At 39.3% G+C, this 21,207-nt stretch overlaps 3 protein-coding genes across 6 annotated transcripts in view; 1 reads left to right on the top strand and 2 right to left on the bottom strand.

The window, feature by feature from the left end:
• HERC5 (HECT and RLD domain containing E3 ubiquitin protein ligase 5) overlaps positions 1-11,962 on the bottom strand; it is a 46,882-nt gene extending 34,920 nt beyond the window's left edge. The window contains exons 1-8 of one of the 2 annotated variants that reach the window (XM_070452123.1): positions 11,499-11,962; positions 9,419-9,539; positions 8,725-8,801; positions 6,115-6,336; positions 4,838-4,929; positions 4,438-4,568; positions 2,840-2,985; positions 1,499-1,575 (exon numbers count right to left, since the gene is read on the bottom strand). In XM_070452123.1, coding sequence (XP_070308224.1) covers positions 1,499-1,575; positions 2,840-2,985; positions 4,438-4,568; positions 4,838-4,929; positions 6,115-6,336; positions 8,725-8,801; positions 9,419-9,539; positions 11,499-11,778 — 1,146 coding nt within the window. In that variant the 5' untranslated portion in view covers positions 11,779-11,962. The remainder of the gene's footprint in view (positions 1-1,498; positions 1,576-2,839; positions 2,986-4,437; positions 4,569-4,837; positions 4,930-6,114; positions 6,337-8,724; positions 8,802-9,418; positions 9,540-11,498) is intronic. The other variant, XM_020868995.2, reaches the window with a different exon arrangement.
• The window catches only part of PYURF (PIGY upstream open reading frame), an 89,507-nt gene that overhangs the window by 41,309 nt on the left and 26,991 nt on the right, over positions 1-21,207 (top strand). The window contains exon 2 of one of the 2 annotated variants that reach the window (XM_070452125.1): positions 12,065-12,759. The exons of the other annotated variant lie outside the window; for it this stretch is intronic. Coding sequence (XP_070308226.1) covers positions 12,065-12,284 — 220 coding nt within the window. The 3' untranslated portion in view covers positions 12,285-12,759. Of the gene's footprint in view, positions 1-12,064; positions 12,760-21,207 lie in introns of those variants that run through there. 2 annotated transcript variants of the gene reach the window in all.
• HERC6 (HECT and RLD domain containing E3 ubiquitin protein ligase family member 6) overlaps positions 20,160-21,207 on the bottom strand; it is a 53,066-nt gene continuing 52,018 nt past the window's right edge. For both annotated transcript variants that reach the window (XM_070452124.1, XM_020868996.2), the window contains exon 23: positions 20,160-20,758. In XM_070452124.1, coding sequence (XP_070308225.1) covers positions 20,535-20,758 — 224 coding nt within the window. In that variant the 3' untranslated portion in view covers positions 20,160-20,534. The remainder of the gene's footprint in view (positions 20,759-21,207) is intronic.

Below are 21,207 nucleotides of genomic sequence, written 5' to 3'. Positions count from 1 at the left end.
GTCTTCGTTAATACTGGCTGGCAAAGTCACTTCAAAATGTTAACCCATTAGCTTCTTAAAACCCTGACCAAAATGCCATTTGCAAGGAGCCTCCTGAAAGGTAAGTAGAATCTAGGGAAATCACACTTATTTGACATAACAGTATGGAAAAATCTGCCGATTCTTGTTGAGTAAAGATGCATGCGGTTTCGACAATAAAGGGTCAATAACAAACTGAACTGAACGTCTAGCCATTCCCCAACATGAGCCTAGGAACCTGATCATTTTGGAATTCACCAAATCTAGATTCTGGAAGTTTTTGTTTCACTTAAGATATCAAGTTGTAAAACTTCTAGTCTCTAGTCTCCCAAGGCAATACAAATAACAACAAAAGTAAACAAATGGGACCTAATCAAACTTACAAGCTTTTGCGCAGCAAAGGGAATCATAAAGATGGAAAAGACAACCTATGGAATGGGAGAAAATATCTGCAGACAACGTGACTGACATGGGCTTAACCTCCAAAGTATACGAATAGCTCAGCAACTCAACAATGAAAAAACAAACAACCAAATGGGAAAATGGGCAGAAGACCTTAACAGAAATTTCTCTAAGGAAGACATACAGATGGCCAGTAGGCACATGAAGATGCTCAACATCACACATATTACAGAAACGCAAATCAAAACTACAATGGGGTACCACTTCACACTGGTCAGAATGGTCATTATTAAAAAGTCTACAAATAACAAATGCTGGAGAGGATGTGGAGAAAAGAGAACCATCCTATACTGTTGGTAGGAATGTAAGTTGGTGCAGCCACTATGGAAAACAGAATGGAGGACCCTCAGAAAACTAAAACTAGAACTACTGTATGATACAGCAATCCCACTCCTGAGTATATACCCACGAAAAACTTTAATTCAAAAAGATACATGTACCCCCATGTTCACAGTATTCACAATAGCCAGAACATGGAAACAACCTAAATGTCTGTCAACAGAAGAATGGATAAAAAAGATGTGACACGCATATACAATGGAATATACTCAGCCATAAAAAGAACAAAAATAATGCCACTTGTAGGAACATGGAAAGCAACTAGAGATTATCATACTAAGTGAAGTAAGTCAGGAAGAGTAAGTACCATATGATACCACTTATATGTGAAATCTAAAATATGGCAAAAATGAACCTACCTACAAACAGAAACGGATTCACAGACATAGAGAATAGACTTGTGGTTGCTAAGGAGGAGGTCAAGAGAGTAAGAGGGATGGACTGGGAATTTGGGGTTAGTAAATGCAAACTATCACATTTAACATGGATAAAAAACATGGTCCTACTGTATAATACAAGCAACTATATCCAATCTCCTGGGATAAACCACCATGGAAAAGAATATTAGAAGAATGTATATCCATGTGAAACTGAAGTCACTCTGTACAGCGGAGATTGCCACAATATTATAAATCAACTATACTTCAATTAAAAAAAATTTCTAGAGATCTTTTTTTACCTCTTTTTCCATCCAAATCAAAATGCTTTGATTCCCTCCAGCAACCATTATTAACTCCTTTACTGAGGTGCTGCTTTCTGAAAGGAATTTACAAAAAATAAGAGCTTAGAAGAAACTCATGTGATACAAACATACACACTCAAGTAACTTTAGATCCTTCTTAAAGAGAGTCCTTTTATCTTTCTGACAGACAAAGACTCAGTACACTTGCCCACTCGCAAGGCAAAAATACACATCTACTTCAGGGTGAAGTCTAGTTGGCAAACATAGGTGATCTGGAAGGCTGACAACGTGGTATCAGTTTAACGTACATGGTTACTACAAATGCTTATATATTCAACACAGTCAAACAAATATTTGATTAGTTAACTCTTCCCTGGTTTAATTTAGCACCTATTACTAAAAACCACATTCTAGGGACTTCCCTGGAAGTCCAGTCATTAGGACTCCATGTTTCCACTGTAGGGAGCACGGGTTCAATCCCTGGTCAGGGAACTAAGATCGTACAAGTCACCTGCTGCAGCCAAAAACAAACAAAAAAGGCCATTTCTACAACTCAAGATTTAATCAATGACTGTTGGCTCTGAAGAACGTTAACAGTACTTCAAAGGCCTATGTAAGTGGTTGTAAGAAATTAGATATAAGATACAAACTGCTTAAGGTAATAACCCTATCATTCATTTCCCCAGAAGAACTGAGAGAACTTTAGTACTTCAGGTCACCACTAAGCTTTCAGAAACAAGTGACCCAAGTGCTCCAAGGCACTTCTGTAGTGAAACCTTTCAGAGTTAAGCCTCTGACGTTACACAGTGCATACACAGTTCGAGTCCAGCCAAAACTGCTTATGGGATAACCCTTCACTTTCCAAGTCTCTGTACCTTCCAGTAAAATAGGACTGAAAGCTCACATCTCCTGAAACTGTTTAAGGACAGGTGAGATGACACAGGTAAGTTTTAAGCACAGTTATACTGCCTGGCGTATGTCAGCTGCTCATCATTCTGAGGGTTTTTTATGACGAGGAGTCAGTTTAGTCAGGTAAGAAAACCAATCATCATGGAAATAATAGGTCCCTTGAAGACTGGACTCAGAGGCTGCAAAGGCCTCTGAACCCATATAGTTTTTTTTTTTATCTTCTATCATTCTAAGTCTACATTACTCTTAACCTGAAGGGCTTAGAGAACAAATGGCTATTTATAAATTAGATAGGGTATGTTAAGTAAATATGAAATCAGTAAAACTCCACTCACAGTCAAACACTTTTCATGCTACATTACACACTTAGGAAAATCAGGTTTTCAACAAACGCGTTTTTGCCAAATCCTGTGCTCCTACAGAATTTACCAGATTTGAGTTCTTCACTTGATGGCGATTTCATGGGACGTGGTATCAGCTGATTACACGTTCCACCGTTTCCCAGTTGTCCTTCTTTTCCAGAACCAAAAGAGAAGACCTTTCCCATATCAGAAACATAGGCAAGTGTGTGCTGCCTATTAAATAAAAGCACATACAGTCAATTCTCAATTCTCCACAATGATCAGAGTATGTAGCAATCTGGTAAAACTGCAGAAATTACGCTACCCAGTGAATGAAACTAGTTAACAAACTCCCAGTGGATGAAATTAGCCATGTGGAAACTAAGAAATCACTAATGTGTAGCTGAGGTGATTTTGGAACCCCAAAGTCTACTGAAAGCCATGATGCTGCATCCTGGCAAAGGATGTTCCCTTGGTCAGAACAAGCACCACCTCTAGCATTCTACTCCTTTTTTAGGCTTTGGCTTGAGTCACCACCTCCTGGAAGCCATCTCTGAGTTCCTCCCCTCCCCATCCTAGAAGATGGAATCAAGTGATCCTGAGCTCCAACTCTACTTCCCAAAGACCTTTAATTATGCTGATTTTCTTACCAATCTGATTAATGGCCTCTCCTATTATACAGATGTATAAGCAAAGAATCTGGCCTTGCTCAGAGCTCTGGCCTTTATTCTCACCTCTAGGGAGGTAACGTCTAACCTTTTAGAATTTCCCAAGTGATAGGAGTGTCTCTGTTATTCACAGCAAACCCCTCGACCACACCTAATAGCTTATCAAAGTGGCTCAAAGAGGCCCCTCCAGCTGTAGGTAAGCTGAACCTCTTGGTACACAGAAGCTGGAGTCTGAGTTCAATCACATGGGCAATAGTTCAATCAATGATGACTAACCAATGAAAAGTCTGGACTTGGGTGAGCTCCCCTGGTTGACAATATTCTTCACAGTCATGTATCAGGCTGGGAGGAGGTAACACTGTCCATGCCTCCAACCGGAGTGGACATCAGAAGCTCCTCATTTTGACCTCTTCTAGACTCTGTCCTATGCAGCTCTTCCTATAACTCTATTGATAATTTGTATCCTCCTCTTAAACTTGACCATCAGTATAACAGCTTTTAGTGAGCTGTGTGTCTTTCCAGAAAACTCTCCTGTGTTAGTAGGGGTGCTGCTCTGGTTTGATTAAGACATGTCTAAGGTGAGGATTCCTCTTGTAACACATGCTACTCAGAAGCGTGTGTGTCATGAAAAGTCCAAAGTGGTGACAAAGTTTCTTTGGTTAACACAGACAGAGTGAGGATATCAATTAATAACACTTTCTAACTCATGTTTTTTCATATTTTCCAAATAAATAATTTTTTAAAAGATAAAGTGCATTTGAATATTTACAAAGGTATTTCAGTGAAGGACCAACAGAAAGTATATTTACACATTTAAAAAATCAATTAAAATAAATATGTATGCTAAAATAAAGATTTATTATGATTGTCTAACAATGTGAATTAAGTATTTTCACCTGTCTGAAAATGTTTGATAGTTTTATCTCAATCAAAGAAACTGAAGATAAATTTTATTAAACTACCTATCTAAATTTATTGTATTTATCTTATCAATTTTTATTGATACTTTACAACTTACCTTCCACATGCTATCTGGGTCACTCTATTTCCAACAAGCTCAGTTACCAAACAGGGTCTTAACTCATTCTGTGTTGAATTGTGACCGAGTTGCCCATACTTTCCATCACCAAAAGTAAACACCAGTCCACTCTAAAGAAAGGGAATTTCTTATCAGAAGTTAGAGAAATATGACACAGAAGTAACACTCACTTCCGTGAAGTGTCAGTGAAGGCATCAGTGAAAAATCAATAAAATCACCATCAGAGCAAAGCCCCCCAGTTATCAGGACGGCCCTGCATGGGGAAGCAGTGACCTTTCTTCCCCAGGAAACACCAGCTGCCCATATCTCCCCGTTCTAGTGCTCTCTCCATTACAAAGCGCTCTTCTGGAACTAGTCAAAGAGACAAGGGTACACTAACCTTTGTGAGCAAGGCAGTGTGAGAGCCACCACAAGCAAGAAATTCAACCTTCTGATCATCCAGTGCTTCAATACAGGAAGGAGAATCTTTATCTACACAAGGAAAAGAAGAGTTCAAGTAACCAAAAGGAAACACTGAATTTTACACTGGAGTTCCACACTACTAATAAAACACCCAGATTACTTCCTCTAGGCCCATCACAATAGCTCCCAACACACTGACAAGAAAGGCTCTGTGCTGGTAGATTTAGGTCTGAAAACGGAACGGGGAGAGTGGTCAAAGGGCCACACTTGGAGGTACTCACCTGTGAAGTGTCACTTTCACTTCCCAGAGCCCTTTCTTCCCTTTTTACCTGACTTGATTAGCTTTAGTTGCAGTATATCTGGTTATTTCCCATTCCAGTCTAGCATTATTACCCTTCTAATGAACCTAAAGCTTCTTATTTTTCTTTCAAATTCTCTAGTGGAGAGAATTGCCTTACACTACCTCTTCTATCATGATTATTTCCTTGTCCCAGAGAGATTCAGCAAAATAAGTTCAACGGTCCTTTATCCCTTTTCCTCCTTTGAAATGACTTATGGGAACTAGCATGGGGACATGTGAGGCAGAAATGCAGTATCTGACCAGTAATCCCAGGCAGAATGTGTATATTACCACAGGTGATAAATCATCGGAGTTTGCCACACCTGAAATCTCTAACAAGGGGTTTGGGGTCATCAGAAATATTGACTTTTTCTTTGGGGAGATAGCTCAGTAATGCAAATTACATGTTTATGTGTGTGTACACACATGTAATTAAAAGCTTAAAGAATAAGATCAGAATAGGTGGTTCTAACTAGAATTTTACTATCCTTTGCCACAATTGTATTAATAGATATTTAAAGTGCACAGGCACCTTAAAGGTCACTTCATCCAAACTCATCACTTTACAGAAAAAGAAAATGAGACAGAGAGAAAAATGAAGTGACTTGGGTAGGCGAAACTAGTTAATGTGGAAGTGGGAATCACAGTCCAGATATTCCAATCCCTAGTCCAATGCTCTTTCCCTTTTTCCCACTTGACCTGGACGCTCATCTCAATTACAGTCATGACCTGCACACTGTATGTGTTGTTTAGACAGATTCTACCCTCAACACAGAGAGATAACCAGGCAAATCAGTGCTAATGAAAGCGGGAATCTGAACCATTTTTGGTTCAGATTCCATTCAGATTACAGTCATCTCTTATATGTCAAATGTATTTGTTTATAATATGAATTTTAAAAGATATTCCCGTACTGTAGGTGTGGCCCAGGCCCAGCTGTCCACAATCATTTCTTCCCCAAGAGTAAACATTTCCGGACATGGATAAGGCCATGCTGTGGGCTTCTCCTGCAGAAATCTGAACCAAGGGGACTCCTGAGAGGTTCTCCACAATCTCCGGTGTGGAAGTTGAGGCAAATATTCTTCCAACTCCAAGCTGACCATCTAAGTTCTGTCCCCAAGCAAAAAGCTCACCACCTTGACATAAACAGAGAAAATGCTGTCTTAGTAAGTTTAAAATGCAGCAGACATCACCCTAGGACATTATATTCTATCCATACTACACCATTACAATCTCGTCCATTCAAACTGACAGGACTGCTCAGATCTCAAGACTCAGTCAGAAAAACTAGAAGAAACTTCTCTTCAGCAGTAAGAGTTACAGTTCCTTATCTCCTACCTCAAAGGGTAGTATTAAGAAATGGGTGTCTGTGTTCGCCCAAAACTCCTATGCTGAAATCCTAACCTTCAGTGTGACAAGTGTTAGGAAGTGGCTATTGGGGTGGTGACTAAAATTGGATGAGATCATGATAGGGGGAGCGCTTATGAATGGGATTAATGCCCTTATAAAAAGGGTCCCCAGAGAGCTCTCTTGTCCTTTCCACTTGTAAGAAGACTGGCCCTCACTAGACACCAAATCTGCTAAAACCCTGAACTGGACTTCAAATTTCTGCTGTTTAAACCACCTACTCTATTTTTATTATAGCGACCCAAACAGACAAAGAATAAAGCTATTGGAATATATTATAATCAAATTCAAGAAATACTTATTTTTAAAAACTCACAGGATGGGCCTATGAAAGACAGAAATACTCTACATTTGAAAAAATAACCCCCCCCAAAAAACCCCCAAACTACCTTTCTTTCTCTCCCTCTACCACATGCCCAAAGATGCTAAATAAATAATGTAAACATACATTTGAAATCGCAGCACAGTATCATGAAAGAGTGAGCATCCTCTTCCATGAATTAAATATATGGAACATATTTTTATTTTATCTATTTTAAAAAGTTTTATTGGAGTATAGTTGATTCACAATGTTGTGTCAGTTTCAGTTGTACAGCAAAGTGAATGCACATATTGGAACATATTTTTAAAGAAAAGTTCTTAGATGTTATCTAATAGAGATGACAGTACCTAACAGAGGCTGAAAAAATATATCAGAGACTTAAATTTTAGTGAATACTACTCTGCAAGATACTATGCAGTAACAGGTGAGAAGTAGAGATTTTCCTTCAAACCTAATTACCAAGTACCTATCAGTCGGCAGGAAATACCAAAATGAGAAGGATGAGTAGTTCCCTTTCTTGCTTTTCTAACTTTCAATCTTCCTACATTGTATTGTGACTTACCAATAATAAACCCTGAACAATCCCTTCCCCCTACATCCATACATCCTAGGCTTCTTGAAGGCACATGCATCTGTTTCATCTTCACAACCTGAACATGTAGACACTCAAAATGAAAGAGTTGTTCATAAATGGATGAAGTCAAACAACCAGCTTTTTCCAATACAACTTAACACTTAAACCTTAACAAAGCCTTCAGTATAAGTCAAATACATGATCACTTACTTCCATTTAATTCCAGCTTTCATTCTAAAAGTTTATATCTGTCCTATGTATTTAAAAAATTTCCTTGATCCTGAATTCCACTATTCCTTATCACCTGCCTGTCTTAATTAGGTCAAGTGGCTTCAGGAAATAATTCATATTCACTACTTCCCTTTCCTACCATTATGGCATCTGATAAGAAATGGTAAGTAATACAGGGTTGGGGAGAATCCCCGAATTCAAAAGGTAATGTTAAAACATGTCAGGGACCAGCAAACTGGCCATAAAAGCAGACCCAAGGGATTCTGAGCTCCTATCATGGAAGCTGGAAGAACCCTAGGAAAAGCAGAGAAAGTTCTGGAAAAGGGTGGACCATTCCTAGTCTTGCTTCCAGAGAGGGTGATTTTAATTATTTAGAGTATTTTCATTATTTCATATTTGAAAAACAGAAAACAGAACTGCGGAAATAAATCTCTAGGCCCAAGATGGCACCCAGGTGCCATGTCACCAAAGCGAACTTTCACATTCTGAATGCTTGGCCTGACCAGAAACACAGTATACCCAGTCAGCCAATCCCCAAACACCAAGTTTACTATGGGCTCTAAACTTATTTCCTTGTTCAGATATGCAACCACAGTCAATCATGCCCTGTTTCCATACTGAAGCTTCTGACACTCCACAAAACTTGCCCTTGCTCAAAATCCCCTGGGAAGAGTGTTCCATTGCTTATGAGGTCCTGTACGCTTTCAATTCATGCATGGGCCCTTTTCTGTTAAAGAACATCAAACTCATTACCAAATTGCTTTAGTTTTTTAATTTGTGAGAATAAAATGTAGGAAAAGTAATTATGAAAACCAGAAGATTTTATAGGTCCAAGAATTCTGATTTTGTATCTCTTTTAGTAGTATTCGAGACCATACCACATTCAAAACCATATTTCGGTCCTGTTACCAAGTGAAGCACATACATTCTCTTAGTTCTACATACACATACATTTACTCCCTCTTAAAAAAATAATATTTAGAAAAGTACCTTTTGAGAGTGCAAGAGAATGATAATCTCCACATGTGATCTGAATTATAGTTTTTTCTTGTAAAATGCACTGAAACCTGATGAAAGGAAATATATTTTATGTTGATCAAAAATAAGTCACAACAAAATTAATAATTATTAACTGTATTTAATTAGGATTGAAGCTCAAAAAAAGTTAACTTCACATTCAGGACATTTAAAATTATGATAATAATAACATGCTTTAATTAGTGGTTTAAAGAGAAAATAACGTTCATTCTAAAATTGTGGTAAGATGATTCTAAAAACCTTTTACAAATAATTTTATGATGCAGAAATAATACAAGATGAAAATAAGTTCTAATTCTCAAGATCTACTAGGAAAAAAACTCACAAATCATTCCATGATAATTTACTTTTTTCCGGGATTGAAAACTACTTTTGGGTTAAATGAGTTAATGAGTATGTAAGTCCAATATGGGGATACGTGGACTAACCAATCATTTCCTTTAAGTGCCAATTCAACACATGGTACATGCCCTGGGAGACATAAATTGATTTACAGTTCACTAGTCAGTTCAGAATTCATCATTTACTTAAGATACCACCATATAAAGCAAGAATCATATAAAGTAACATTTTCCTACAAAAATTATGATTGCTTTTTGAGTGAAATTTAAATCATTTTTAATAAAAGGGAAAAAAACTTTCCTACCTTGCATGTTCTACGCTATACTTGTACTCAAATGGTTTTCCATCTGAGGATAGAACCAGCATGTGCTCTTCTCCTTGGTCCATGGAATGTATCTTCATTTTTTTCCCTAATTTAACGCACTCTGCAGAGCAAATCCAACAGGAACTATCATCACTCTCACTGTGACCCACTACTATTATTCACTTAATTATAATGCACTTAAAACACCTGGAAAAAAATGTCAACTATACAACTGACTTAACATGAACGTCTCTTTAAAGAAAATTCAAATGCAGCAAGCAGACAAAATAGCAATGACTAGTGTCTTGACAACAGATTTTGTTTTTTAATTTGGGAAAGCACTGATTTATACTGTTTTAAATTGAATATATCTTTTCAATTAAAATAGCTAACTAAATATTTGCTTTTAGATTCCTGTTTAATAAGTTCAAGGAGAGAAACTAAATTTGAAGTGCTAGAAATGAAAAAGTCTGTAAGAAACTATAATTTAATTTTTGGAGAACATACTTCATTTTAAGAGTAAATGAGGAATTGGGTTTGGGGGACAATTTTTTTTAAGGATGCTATTAAAAGAAATTGTACTGTCAGTGCATATTTAGCGCTTTCTCAAAGTTAAAGATTTAAAACTGTCCACTAAACCCTTTACTTTTATCTCATTTAATTTGTTCATAAAAAGTAGGTAGATTTGGGACCTTGTTCCAGTTTTCAGTTCTAATGAAATAAAATCTATTTATGCAAAAGATCAAAACACAAACCACTTCATAATACAAATTCTAAAGAGAACCAAACCAGTCTGGTAATAAAGAATGGCCCAACAGACTAAAGCTTTCTTAGAGACTCAGCATTTCAAATCAATTGAAAAAAGGAGTGTTTATTCAAAAAAGGTGGGTTTATTAAAAAAACGGTATTGGGACACGCCTAGCCATTTTGGAGAAAAGATAAATCAATCCATATCCCCCCACCTCACTCCTTAAGTCAAAATAATTTCTAAGTGTATTAAAAATGCTAGGTTTAAAAGCAAAATCTTAAAATTAGTTTAAAAAAATGAATACATTAAAAAAATTTTGGATTGAGAATGGCTTTCTAACATAACACAAAATCCCTAAGTCGCCCTAGATGAAAAGACTGATGAAGCAGACTATAAAATAACATTAGCTAACGGCAAGTGGGGTAAAATTTTACAACGTAAAAAAAAAAAAAATTTTACAACGTATATGACCGACAAACGGCTACTCTTACTCAATATACAAAAACTCTTCCAAATAAACACGAAAAAGATAAACAACTCATTTTTTTTATTAAAAAAGCGAGGCAAAGATAGCAATCAACTGGCAGTTCACACCCCCCCAAAACCTCAAATAACCTACAGAAAAAAGGTTCCTGACTTCGCTCAAGTTAAAAGCAAAGCGAACAAAAGTAAAATATCATTTTCTTCATGCAATAGATGGGCAAACTTCTCAAAATTAAATGTGTGGTCATTTATGGCCCCCCTCCACCTGTAAAATCCGGAGTCAGGGTCACCAGCGCTAATAATTAAGTCTCTTACAGAGATCACCCAAGTGCAACTGAAAGCCCTCTTTAAATTGCTTGCACACGTAAGACATTATCACTGAGAACAAGAAAACCCAAACAAGGTTCTCCAAAGACTCACAAAATCGGAGCAGGTATGTTCTAAAAGGGGTAAGTGAAAAACACACTTTGAAGAGAAACCAAAGATAGAGGCAGACTGGCTAAGATGCTGCCGGGAGACTCCCTCCATGAGGCGGCGAGCGGAGCGGACCTTGTGTTTCTCGCCAGAGTCCGGCTCAAACTCCGAGCCCGCGAGGAACAAGGCTGGAGAACTCAAGGGTGCCAAACGCGAAAACACCCCCGGCCGGGCGCGTTTCTACGGCCCCCGCGGACCGCTGCGCCGTCGGGTCCCCCCTCTGAGTCTCTCGCGGTTAAAGAAGGGCCGCACACCCACAAGTCGGGCCGCTCTAGAGAGAAGCGTCCGTGCGGGCCCCGGGTAGGCCGCCCACCGCACTCACACACCGCATCCGCTGAGGGGATGGCCGAGCGGGCGCTGCGCGGCCTCACTCACTCGGCTTCCTGGCGCCGTCGCTCTCCGCCGGCAGCTGGTGGACCTCGACGCCCGTCCCGCCGCGCTCCAGCACCGCCAGGCGCCGGCGCGTGCAGCACATCTGGCGTGTCGCCTCGGGCCTCCGGGATAGCGCGCTGCGGAGCCCGGGGACGCTGGGGAAGAGCCAGAACTTCGCTCCCCAAGACTCCGCGGGCAGTGTCGCGGAGGGCCGGGACGCGGGGCCTCGCCCGGTCACCGGGCGTGCGCCGCCCCGCGACCTCCCCCGTGGCTTCCCCTCCATCACCACTTTCCCGAGCTCCTCAGCCGCGTCTCAGCTGTCCGAACCTTCGAAAGAGACCGAGCTGAGGCGAGGAAAAGAGAGACAGAGACGGCCAAGGCCTGAACGCGCGCACTGCCCCCGGGCGTCGTGGTGCGGCGCCGCAGCGAGCGGAACGCACCTCGACGTCTAGGAACCGCAGCCTCCCTGCCCCGCCCCTGCCCAGACGCTGGGCTCCCGACGTGCGGTTTGGGGGCGGAGCCGGCAGTTTCTGAGAGAAACGAAACTGACTGTTGTTTTTGTTTTTAAGGCAGCGGAATCGAAAAGAGAAAGGGAAACTCGATGATTTAAGACTAGCTTGGACTGTGGCCAGAGTAAACAAGGCGCTGGTCTGTGAAGAGGAGGGAGGCAGGGCTGAGAAGATGTCCTCAGGCGGGCAATGGCAGGTGGCCTTCGAAGAAATACTGCAAATTCCACTAGGAGGAGCCTTGACTCAGGCGGACTTGCAGAATTTCCAGAAACTACTGTGACAAGGAAAGCTGAAGTTTGCTAAGCATTCTGCTCCAGGCTTTGCCACAGCATCGTGGTAAAGCTGAAGAGAGCCATCCCGTCCCACGGCCCACACGACGGTGACTGCAACCACTAATCTGTTGTCAATATATTTTTGCCTTTTCCAGAGTTTCTTACGAATGGAATCAGATTTGTGCAGTCTTTTGTGTCTGACTTTTTTCACTTAGCATAAGGTTTTAAGATTCAGCCTGTAGTGTTTCATCAGTAGTTCCCTCTTTGTTATTGTTGAATGGTAGTCTATTATATGGACATACTACGATTTCTTTATCCATTTTACCTATAGGCAGGCATTTTAGTCCTTTCTGGCTTGCGGCTCCGATGAATAGAAGTGCTGTGAATACTGTGAACAAGGCTTTAGATAAATGTGGATAAGTGTTTTCATTTCTTTGGAATAAATAAAAATGAAAATGCTGCGTCATATGGCAAGTACATGAATATCGTTTGAAGCAACTACCATACTTTTCTAAAATGCTATACTGTTTAGCATTCCCTCCAGCAATTTGAAAGATCCAGTCCCTCTGTATCCTTCCCAACATTTAGCACTGGCAGTCTTCTTAATGTTAGCAATTGTGGTAGTCTAAAATACCATCTTATTGCAGTTTTAATTTCCATTAAAACTTCCCTGGTGGTTCAGTGGCAGAGAAGCCGGCTGCCATTTCAGGAGACACCGGCTTGATCCCTTGATTGGGAAGATCTTCTGGAGAAGGAAATGGCAATCCACTCCAGTATTCTTACCTGGGAAATCCCACGGTCAGAGGAGCCTGGTAGGTTAGAGTCCATGGGGTCACAAAGAGTTGGACAGGACTGAGCAACTAAACAACAATGATTAATGATGGGAATATTTTCAAATGCTTGTTAGTGCTGATCGATGTCTTCTCTTTGGTGAAGTGTCTTTGTATCTTTTGCGTATTTACTGATTCCATTGCTTATTATCTAAGGTTGTTTTTTTTTTAATGTATAAGAGTTCTCTATGTTACATATAAAGTTCTTTACTAGATATATGTTTTGAAATATTTTCTAACGTAATATTGTACGTCAACTGCACTTCAATAAAAAGGAAAGTTATGATAAAACTAAAACATAAAATTGCATGAAAAATGTCATCTGAAGAGCTAAAGTTTTAGTTTTGATGCAGTTTATTCATTTTTTTCTTTATCCATTCTTTTTCTCTTACCAACATTATTCATGCTATTTTTTTTTTTTTGGTTGGTCCTAAAAAATCTTTGCCTAACCCAAAATAACAAAGATTTTCTCATACATTATCTTCTAGAAGTTTTACAGCTTTAGGTCTTTGTTATATTTCAAATGAATTATTCTTTATGGTGTGAAATAGGGAAGAGTTTCATTTTTTTTTCCTTATCCATTTCCACCTGTTCCAGTTTGCCTTTACTCATTGAATTGCCTCTGTGTCTCTGTTGAAACTGTTGACTATGTGTGATTGGACTTATTTTTGGACTTTTTATTGTGTTCCATCCTATATTTCCAAAGTTTTTTACTCCAGTACCACACTGTGTTAATTACTGTTGATGCTAATTGACTTAAAATCAGTTCACCTAAGTGTTTGACCATTGTCCTTCTTCAGTAGTTTTGTCTATTTTAAGTTCTTTGCATTTCCATAAATATTTTAGAATCACCTTACCAATTTCTACAAAACAGACTGCAAGGATTTAGCAATTACTCTAAATTAGATCAGTTTAGGAAGAATTGACCTGATGATAATATTGATTCTTCTGTCCATGAGCATCTCTTGCCATTAACTTAAAGCTTCTGTTGCAGCAATATTTTCAAGTTTTTGGTGAACAAACATATTTCGTTAAATTTATCCTTATATATTTATTTTTTTATATTACAAGTTGTACTTTAAAAAATTTCAATGTTTGATTGTGAGTATATATGTGAAATACAAGTTGCTCAGTCGTGTCCGACTCTTTGCGACCCCATGGACTGCATGGGAATTCCAGGGACTGCATGGTCCATGGGGTCCTCCAGGCCAGAATACTGGAGTGGATAGCCTTTCCCTTCTCCAGGGGATCTCCCCAACCGAGGGATTGAACCCAGGTCTCCCACATTGCAGGCTGATTATTTACCAGCTGAGCCACAAGGGAAGCCCGTGAGTATGTATAAATGCATTTAACTGTTATATAGTGCCTTGAACCATGACACCTTTCTATATTTACTTAATAAATAGTTCTAGTAGATTTTTTGAGTGGATGCCTTTGAATATCCTACAGATAACTATGTAATTGATAAATAAGATAGTTTTACTCTTTCCTTTCCAATCATTATGACCTTTCTTTTTTAAGTTTGGCCAGATGTATGGACTAGTACATCTAGTACAATGTTGAACAGAAGTGATGAGAGACATCTTGGACTTCTCAAATTTACTAGGAAAGCATTTATTTCACCATTAAGTATGAAGTAATCAGGTTGAGTAAGTTCCTAGTTTGCCAAGAGTTCTCATCTTGCATGAGTGAGTACTGAATTTTGTCAACTTTTTTCTACCTCTCCTGAGGTAATTACATGATTTTTGTCTAATATGGTGAAAATAATGGATTTTCAAATGAATTTCTGAACTACAAGTTGCTCACAGATATTATATTTTACTGAATGTTTTATGTGTTTAAACTTTGTAAAAGATTTTTGTATCTGTGATCATATGAGAGATACATGTAGGTTTCTTTTCCTGTAATGTCTTTATCTGGTTTCGGTATTAGAATAATGCTGGCAAAAGAGAATTAATTGGGAAGTGTTCCCTCTTCCTTTATTTTCTGAAAGAGTACATAAAGAACTGGTACTGTCTGTTCTTAAACTGTTTAGTACAGCTCACCCATTTGCATAGACAAAGTAATGTTGGAGTTGAAAGGCCTGAATAACAAAACCAAAAGTCAGGTGCTTAAGGATCTCTTCTGTACAATGTCATGAACCTTTGTCCCTAGTTCTTCAGGCACTCTATCAGATCTAGTCCCTTAAATCTATTTCTTACTTCCACTGTATAATCGTAAGGGATTTGATTTAGGTCATACCTGAATGGCCTAGTGGTTTTCCCTACTTTCTTCAATTTAAATCTGAATTTGGCAATAAGGAGTTCATGATCTGAACCATAGTCAGCTCCTGGTCTTGTTTTTGCTGACTGTATAGAGCTCCTTCATCTTTGGCTGCAAAGAATATATTCAATCTGATTTTGGTATTGTGATGTCCATGTGTAGAGTCTTCTCTTGTGTTGTTGGAAGATGATATTTGCTATGACCAGTGTGATCTCTTGGCAAAACCCTGTTAGCCTTTGCCCTGCTTCAATTTGTACTCCCAAGCCAAATTTGCCTGTTACTCTGGGTATCTCTTGACTTCCTACTTTTGCATTCCAGTCCCCTGTGATGAAAAGCACATCTGTTTTTGCTGTTAGTTCTAGAAGGTCTTGTAGGTCTTCATAGGACCATTCAGCTTCTTCAGCATTAGTGGTTGGGGCACAGACTTGGATTACTGTGATACTGAATGTTTCACCTTGGAAATGAATAGAGATCATTCTGTCATTTTTGAGATTGCATCCAAGTAATGCATTATGGACTCTGGTTGACTGTGACAGCTACTCCATTTCTTCTAAGGGATTCTTGCCCACAGTAATAGATATAATGGTCATCTGAATTAAATTCATCCATTCCAGTCCATTTTAGTTCAGTTCAGTTCAGTCGTTCAGTCGTGTCCGACTCTTAGTGACCCCGTGAATCGGAGCACGCCAGGCCTCCCTGCCAATCACCAACTCCCGGAGTTTACTCAAACTCCTGTCCATCAAGTCGGTGATGCCATCCAGCCATCTCATCCTCTGTCATCCCCTTCTCCTCCTGCCCCCAATCCCTCCCAGCATCAGGGTCTTTTCCAATGAGTCAACTCTTCGCATGAGGTGGCTGAAGTATTGGAGTTTCAGCTTCAGCATCAGTCCCTCCAACGAACACCCAGGACTGATCTCCTTTAGGATGGACTGGTCGGATGCCCTTGCAGTCCAAGGGACTCTCAAGAATCTTCTCCAACACCACAGTTCAAAAGCATCAATTCTTCGGCGCTCAGCTTTCTTTATAGTCCAACTCTCACATCCATAAATGGCCACTGGAAAAACCACAGCCTTGACTAGACAGACCTTTGTTGGTAATGTAATGTCTCTGCTTTTTAATATGCTATCTAGGTTGGTCATAACTTGTTCACTGATTCCTAAAATGTCGATGTTCACTCTTCCCATCTCCTGTTTGATCACTTCCAATTTACCTTGATTCATGGACCTAACATTCCAGGTTCCTATGCAATATTGTTTTTTATGGCATTATAATTTACTTCCATCACTAGTCACATCCACAAAGGGCATTGTTTTCACTTTGGCTCCATCTGTTCATTCCTTCTGGAGTTATTCTCCACTCTTACCTGGTAGCATATTGGGTACCTACTGACCTGGAAAGTTCATCTTTCAGTATCCTATCTTTGCCTTTTCATATTGTTCATGGCGTTCTCAAGGCAAGAATACTGAAGTGGTTTGTCATTGTACAGGAGGCAGTGATCAAGATTATTCCCAAGAAAAAGAAATGCAAAAAGGCAGAATGGTTGTCTGAGGAGGCCTTACAAATAGCTGATTAAAGAAGAGAAGCAAAAGCACAGGAGAAAAGTAAAGATACACATTTGAATGCAGAGCTCCAAAGAATAGCAAGGAGAGATAGTAAAGCCTTCCTCAGTGATCAGTGCAGAGAAATAGAGGAAAACAATAGAATGGGAAAGACTAGAGATCTCCTCAAGAAAATTACAGATACCAAGGGAACATTTCATGCAAAGATGGGCACAATAAAGGACAGAAATTATATGGACCTAACAGAAGCAATTAAGAAGAGGTGGCAAGAATACATAGAAGAACTATACAAAAAGATCTTAATGACCCAGTTAACCATGATGGTGTGATCACTCACCTAGAGCCAGACATCCTGGACTGCGAAGTCAAGTGAGCCTTAGGAAGCATCACTTCGAACAAAGCTAGTGGAGGTGATGGAATTCAAGTTGAGCTATTTCAAATCCTAAAAGATGAAGCTGTCAAAGTGCTGCACTCAATATGCCAGCAAATGTGGAAAACTCAGCAGTGGCCACAGGACTGGAAAAAGTCAGTTTTCATTCCAATTCCAAAGAAAGGCAACACCAAAGAGTATTAAAACTACAGCAGAATTGCTCTCATCTCACATGCTAGCAAAGTAATGCTCAAATTCTCCAAGCGAAGCTTCAACAGTACGTGAACCAAGAACTTCCAGATGTTCAAGCTGGATTTAGAAAAGACAGAGGAACCAGAGATCAAATTGCCAACATCCATTGGATCATTGAAAAAGCAAGAGAGTTCCAGAAAGACATCTGCTTTATTGACTAATCCAAAGCCTTTGACTGTGCAGATCACAACAAACTGAAAAATTCTTAGAAAGGTGGGAATACCAGACCACTTTACCTGCCTCCTGAGAAATCTGTATGCAGGTCAAGAAGCAACAGTTAGAACCAGACATGGAACAACGTACTGGTTCCAAATTGGGAAATAGTACGTCAAGGCTGTATACTGTCACCCTGCTTGTTTAACTTATATGCAGAGTACATCATGTGAAATGCTGGGCTGGATAAAGCAAAAGCTGGAATCAAGATTGCCGGGAGATATATCAATAACCTCAGATATGCAGATGACAGCACCATTATGGCAGAAAGTGAAGAGGAACTAAAGAGCCTCTTGATGAAAGTGAAGGAGGAGAGTGAAAAGGTTGGCTTAAAGCTCAACATTCAGAAAACTAAGATCACGGCACCTGGTCCCATCATGTTATGGCAAATAGATGGGGAAACAATGGAAACAGTGACAGACTTTGTTTGGGGAGGCTGCAAAATCACTGCAGATGGTGACTGCAGCCATGAAAGACACTTGCTCCTTGGAAGAAAAGCTATGACCAACCTAGACAGCATATTAAAAAGCAGAGACATTACTTTGCTGACAAAAGTCCATCTAGTCAGAGCTATGGTTTTTCCAGTAGTCATGTATGGATGTGAGAGTTGGACCATAAAGAAAGCTGAGCACCCCAGGGTGGACATCAGGGGTGGGTGGTTATGTGGTGACCTGTCCTTCCACCTCCTTACATTTACACTGAGGTGTACATCTCATAGAGTAGGCACACCATCTGTATGCTACGAGCATAAGATGCTGATGAAAGAAAGGCATGAGTATACCATGTTCATGGATCAGAAGACAGTTATCAGTAGGAGGTGAATTCTCCCTCAGATTACCTATGGATTCTGCACAGTCTCAACCAGAATTCCAGCAGAATTTTTTGTAGATGTTGACAAGCTGATTCTAAAATTTATGTGGAAAGGCAAAGGAAGTAGAATAGCCAACCAGTTTTTGAAAAGAAGAAAGTTAGAGGATTCACAGTACCTAATTTAAAACTTACTCTGTAGTCGTAGTAATCGAAACGGTGATTTCAGCAGCTGACACGTAGATCGGTGGAAGAGAGTCTAGAAATAGTCCACATGTACGTGTCAACTGATACTTAACAGAAGTACAAAAGCAATGCAGTGAAGAAAGGTTGGACTTGGAACAAATGGTGCTGGAACAATTGGAAATCCCTAAGTCAGACAAAAATCAACAAATGAACCTTATACTACACTCCCTGCTGTGTTTAGAATCGATGCCAAAATGTTCACACACCCATCTAAACCTTCATAAAATTTCCAGAAGAAAGCAAAAAAGAAAAAAAAGAAAGCTGAGCACCAAAGAATTGATGCTTTTGAACTGTGGTGTTGGAGAACTCTTGAGAGCCCCCTGGACTGCAAGGAAATCAAACCAGTCAATCTTAAAGAAAATCAGCCCTAAATACTCATTGGAAGGACTGATGCTGAAGCTGAAACCCCAGTACTTTGGCCACCTAATGTGAGAAACTGACTCATTGGAAAAGACCCTGATGCTGGGAAAGTTGAAGGCAAGAGGAGAAGGGGACGACAGAGGATGAGGTGGTTGGATGGCATCACCGACTTCATGGACATGAGTTTGAGCAAGCTCCAGGAGTTGGTAATGGACAGGGAAGCCTGTCATGCTGCAGTCCATGGGGTCGCAAAGAGTCAGACATGACTAAGCCACTGAACTGAACTAAGGATCTCTAAGATTTAGAAGTTACTTTTTCCCTTAAAATTCCAGTAGTATACATCTGGGCCTTTATTCCATTTACTGTAGAAACCAGATATATCCAAAATAACTATGAGGATTTGCTGGGGGGCTTACGTTTCTACTAACTACCTCACAATCTAGGGTTTTTGGTGAAATCTCTATGTCTGTTCTGTCTGCCTAAGATTTCGGACCTCTTTCCACATCAGCAGCTAGTGTGGACTTCACCCCATAGTTTCCTTTCCCACAGTACCACTGATACAAGGCTTCTGTGTATGGTTTGGGATGACCGTAGGCATTTATAGACTAGCTTACAGTTTTAAACTTAATATGAGATACAAATGGCTCACGAAATTCATTTCCAACATGCTTATATCTCTATTCATGCTATTCATTCTATAGCTATGATGCTGAAACATATTTCAGGTTCTTCATTTTTTTCCAACTGTAATTAGACAAGAGTTCCTGGTTGGGCTCAGCCTTTAACCAAAATAATGTTATTTTAGTTTAGAATGATTCTTAGAACACAGCACTGAACACAAGCCATCATTCAGTAAATTAACATTTAGATTAACATTTAGACTTTTCAAAAAGATTGTTTGGCTAAAATCAAAACTCTGGAGACATTCCAGAATAGGAGAAAAAAACAAAAAATATATGTATACACACATGCCTTGAAACATGGTGAATTCAATTACAGCTTTATTTTTTCAAACTTCATATTTGCAGATTGTTTATTAGATGTACAATATTTTTAGAGTATCTTTTCGCTTTTAATATTCAGTATATTTTAAAATGATAATTATTATTCAGGAAATAATTCAGTAAAAAGCAATCATTCTCATAGCAAATTTAAGGAACAGGAAATACTGGTTTATTAACAATATTATCCTTGACTCATCATGTCATTGTTTATCCCAGCATTTGTCAACTAATTCTATCTAAAATCTATCAACCTTTGTACGAATCAGACCTAAAGAAGAAACTGTACTTCTGTACTAAAGAACAGAAGGATTGTAAGGTGAGAGGACCCAAGATGTGAGCCTCTCAGAGGTCACTATCACACTATGTCTGTGGGTGAGATAAATCCTTTGTTGCTCTTGATGGCTATTTGAAGTGCTTCCTTCATTTTTTCCATTGTAGAATAGTTAGGGAGTTCCAGAATATTATGACATGTCAGTGATCTTGGGAAATCTCTTTCACTGAAAGTCTTAGGACAGCGAAAACAGATTCCTGTTTTCTGTATGCCTTTTACATGTAGTCTATCATTTCCTGTAAGAAAAACTGAAAAGAAATAAACTTCAGTTAAGATAGTTCACAGAAAGAACAAAACTTAAAACAAAAAGGAAGAAATTAATCACTTCATTCAAAAATATTTATCGGCTCCCCTTGTGCAAAGAGAATTATGTGGGATCACGTGGGGTGAAGAAAAATCATGACATTTGGTCTTTGTCTTTGATGAGTTCACGATCTAGTTGGGGGGAAATTACATATGTGAAAGATAACAGCAAGATATAAGGAGTTTAGCTCAGCTAGGAAGTATGATGTGAAGAGATAATGAAGGCACTGAGCCTCAAGGCAGGGAGACAGGTGCCAGGTTAGGGTGACAGGGAAGCTTCAGGTAGAAATAAAAAAACCAGAGTGGAAGACGTATGTGAACTCACTGAATGTACAGCCAACAGAATCCCTGGACTGAAGCAAAAGTTTCCCTTTAAGAAAGAAGATTGGAAAGG

The sequence above is a fragment of the Odocoileus virginianus genome, chromosome 21 (genome assembly GCF_023699985.2).
Source record: "Odocoileus virginianus isolate 20LAN1187 ecotype Illinois chromosome 21, Ovbor_1.2, whole genome shotgun sequence".
Lineage (NCBI taxonomy): Eukaryota > Metazoa > Chordata > Mammalia > Artiodactyla > Cervidae > Odocoileus > Odocoileus virginianus.
The sequence above is the reverse complement of the archived record's forward strand: the minus strand, read 5'-3'. Positions and strand labels throughout refer to the sequence as shown.